Below are 2329 nucleotides of genomic sequence, written 5' to 3' on the forward strand. Positions count from 1 at the left end.
TAAAATAGGACTACCCATTATAAGCAAGAGCCTTGCCGCCGAAAGAGGATAGGACAGGAAGGAAGAGAGAAGCTAAAGCCCTGCTGTTCTCGTATCCGTCAAATTCAAGGGAGACAGTTTGCGAGAAACTTTTTTTATTGTGTGTCGGACCGACCCCCTGAAATTGGTCAATCCTATGGTCGGATTTAAAGGGGTAGCGATTTCTTTATCTGTTTCCATCTCACACACTGCCTAAGTGAAGCATCTTTAAACCTCGTTTTGGTTTTACAGTGGGATTTTCGTTAGTGGGATTCCGGACTAACTCTCCGACTGCTTTTATCGGCTGGGTTGTCACTTGTGCCCTACAAGCCTTTTCAAGGCAAGACTTTTTGCGTGTAGAAAGCCCTATGTTAGGCGGAATGCTGGGATCGCGAATGTCTGCGCGATGGTGGTGTCGATTGATCCGACCGACTTCAGTCAGAAATTTTCCAGCTTAAGTAAAAAAAATTGTGTGTTTCTCCAAACTGTCCCGCCCCGGGCGGGAATCGAACCCGCGGCCTAGCGCTTACAAGGCAGACGCACTACCAACTAAGCTAACTAGGCTGGCTAGGCTGTGTTCAAAATTGGACAATAAAAAAAAAGGATTTCACCACTAAAAATACCCACCTGTGCTGAGCAGAATGTAGTCATATCTATTGGCTTCCTTGAAGAATTTAGGGCTGAGGACATAATAAGCTATGCTGTACGGTAAAGGTACGGTAGCCCCGTCTTCCAAGCTCCAATCCGTCGGTAGGGTCCAGGTCAGAATGGGGTCTTGCTGGATCTTCATTACGCCCTTGTTGAAGGGAGCCAGACCAATCACTTTGTCGCCCTTGGGGGAGATACCGGCGTATTCCAGAGGGCCTAGCTCGTAGTAGCTTTTGTCTTTGCCGAGAGGTTCTGAAAGACGGGACCAAAACAGATTATTTATTGTTATTTATATTAATCTGTTTGTTTTAATTTTTTTTCTTTTTTATTATTATTAATATTGTTTTTTTTTTTTTAACCAAGTTGATAGAAAGAAAGGAATTAACCTGCCTTGTTGGGAGAGTGGTCAAGACGTTCCCCTGGTAAACAGAAGGGCGCGGGTTCAATACCAGCCGAGACATGGAAATTTACAAACATTTATTTGAGCATTCGACCGCAAAATAATAGAGGCTCTTATAGGGTTTAGACTTAGGAGGGCGTGGAATTGATTCCAATCAAGTCACCGAATTTATTCTCCATTTATTTGAATATTTGACCACATAATAATAGAGTTCTAAGGGTTGGGTTAAGTGGTAGAGAACGCTACCCACGTTATTTTAAAGAGTCTGGTGAGATATGAAATAATTTGTAAAGCAGAAAAGCCGTATCGTATATTTATCTTCTTTTCGAGGAATTAAAGAAGTCTCGTGTAATCCTAGAAAAAAAAGCTCAAACATGCAAAAGTTCTGGCCAGACCTCATCTTTGATAGAAAGGTTAAAATTTTGTAGATGGTAATATATTTAGAATAGCAAAAGATATATGTATCAACAGCTTACCGTCCAAGACGAGACGTTTGTTGCTAATACACAAATACTTGATATCCAGACCATCGGCATTGGATCTCGTCTTATACGTCAGATAAGATGAATTATTATACTGATAGCCTCCGTCATAAGCAAATGTCTCCACGGTGAGACATTCACTAAGCAGGAATTTCTCGGAACCCCATCTACCTCGCTTGAAGATGTTGATGCGAAGCTGCCGGTCGATTTGCTCACGATAGAATTTCCCTGAAAATTGAAAGAAACGAATTGAAAGAAAAGTGTTTATGATGATTCTTTCTTAAAGGTTTTTTTTAAGGCTTTATTTTGCCAGCCTAGTTAGCTTAGTTGGTAATGCGTCTGCCGTGTAAGCGCTAGGCCGCTGGTTCGATTTCCGCCCGGCGAGGATTTTATCCTGATGGGATAATGTTCGTTCTCGGAACGGCTGGCTTTCTCCTATCCTGTCTTCTTTCTCTCTTCGATTTCGGGACGATAAGACCATAGCAGTTACAGTTCCCTCTGTCAAACCTCTTAAAAAAAGGCTTTATTTTAAGTGGGAAAGGTTCTCACTTAGGTGAGCGGTGAGCTCTTCCACCTAACCACTAACGGTTTGATAGAGGGGACTGTTAACTGCTTAAGGTGTGTCCACACATATCGACTAACCGTCGATCAACGTCAACTGTCACGTCCACACTGCGTCGACAACATAAACATAGATCAGGGAAAGTAACCGAAAAATAGAGTTCTTCCACCCTAACTTGTAGCACCCTATATCACTATTTTTTTTTTTTTTTTTTTTTTT

General features: G+C 41.9%; 1 protein-coding gene across 1 annotated transcript; it reads right to left on the reverse strand.

Moving 5' to 3' along the window:
• Nucleotides 1-631: 631 nt before the first annotated feature.
• Nucleotides 632-1776, reverse strand: LOC103521578 (fatty acid synthase-like; the record flags this gene model as incomplete). The annotated part of the gene is made up of 2 exons (XM_008486689.1): nt 632-918; nt 1543-1776. Coding segments are annotated over 2 exons (521 nt in total), but the record flags the coding sequence as incomplete, so codon positions are not given.
• Nucleotides 1777-2329: the final 553 nt, after the last annotated feature.

The sequence above is a fragment of the Diaphorina citri genome, unplaced genomic scaffold (genome assembly GCF_000475195.1).
Source record: "Diaphorina citri unplaced genomic scaffold, Diaci psyllid genome assembly version 1.1 scaffold5503, whole genome shotgun sequence".
NCBI classification, from domain to species: Eukaryota; Metazoa; Arthropoda; class Insecta; order Hemiptera; family Psyllidae; genus Diaphorina; species Diaphorina citri.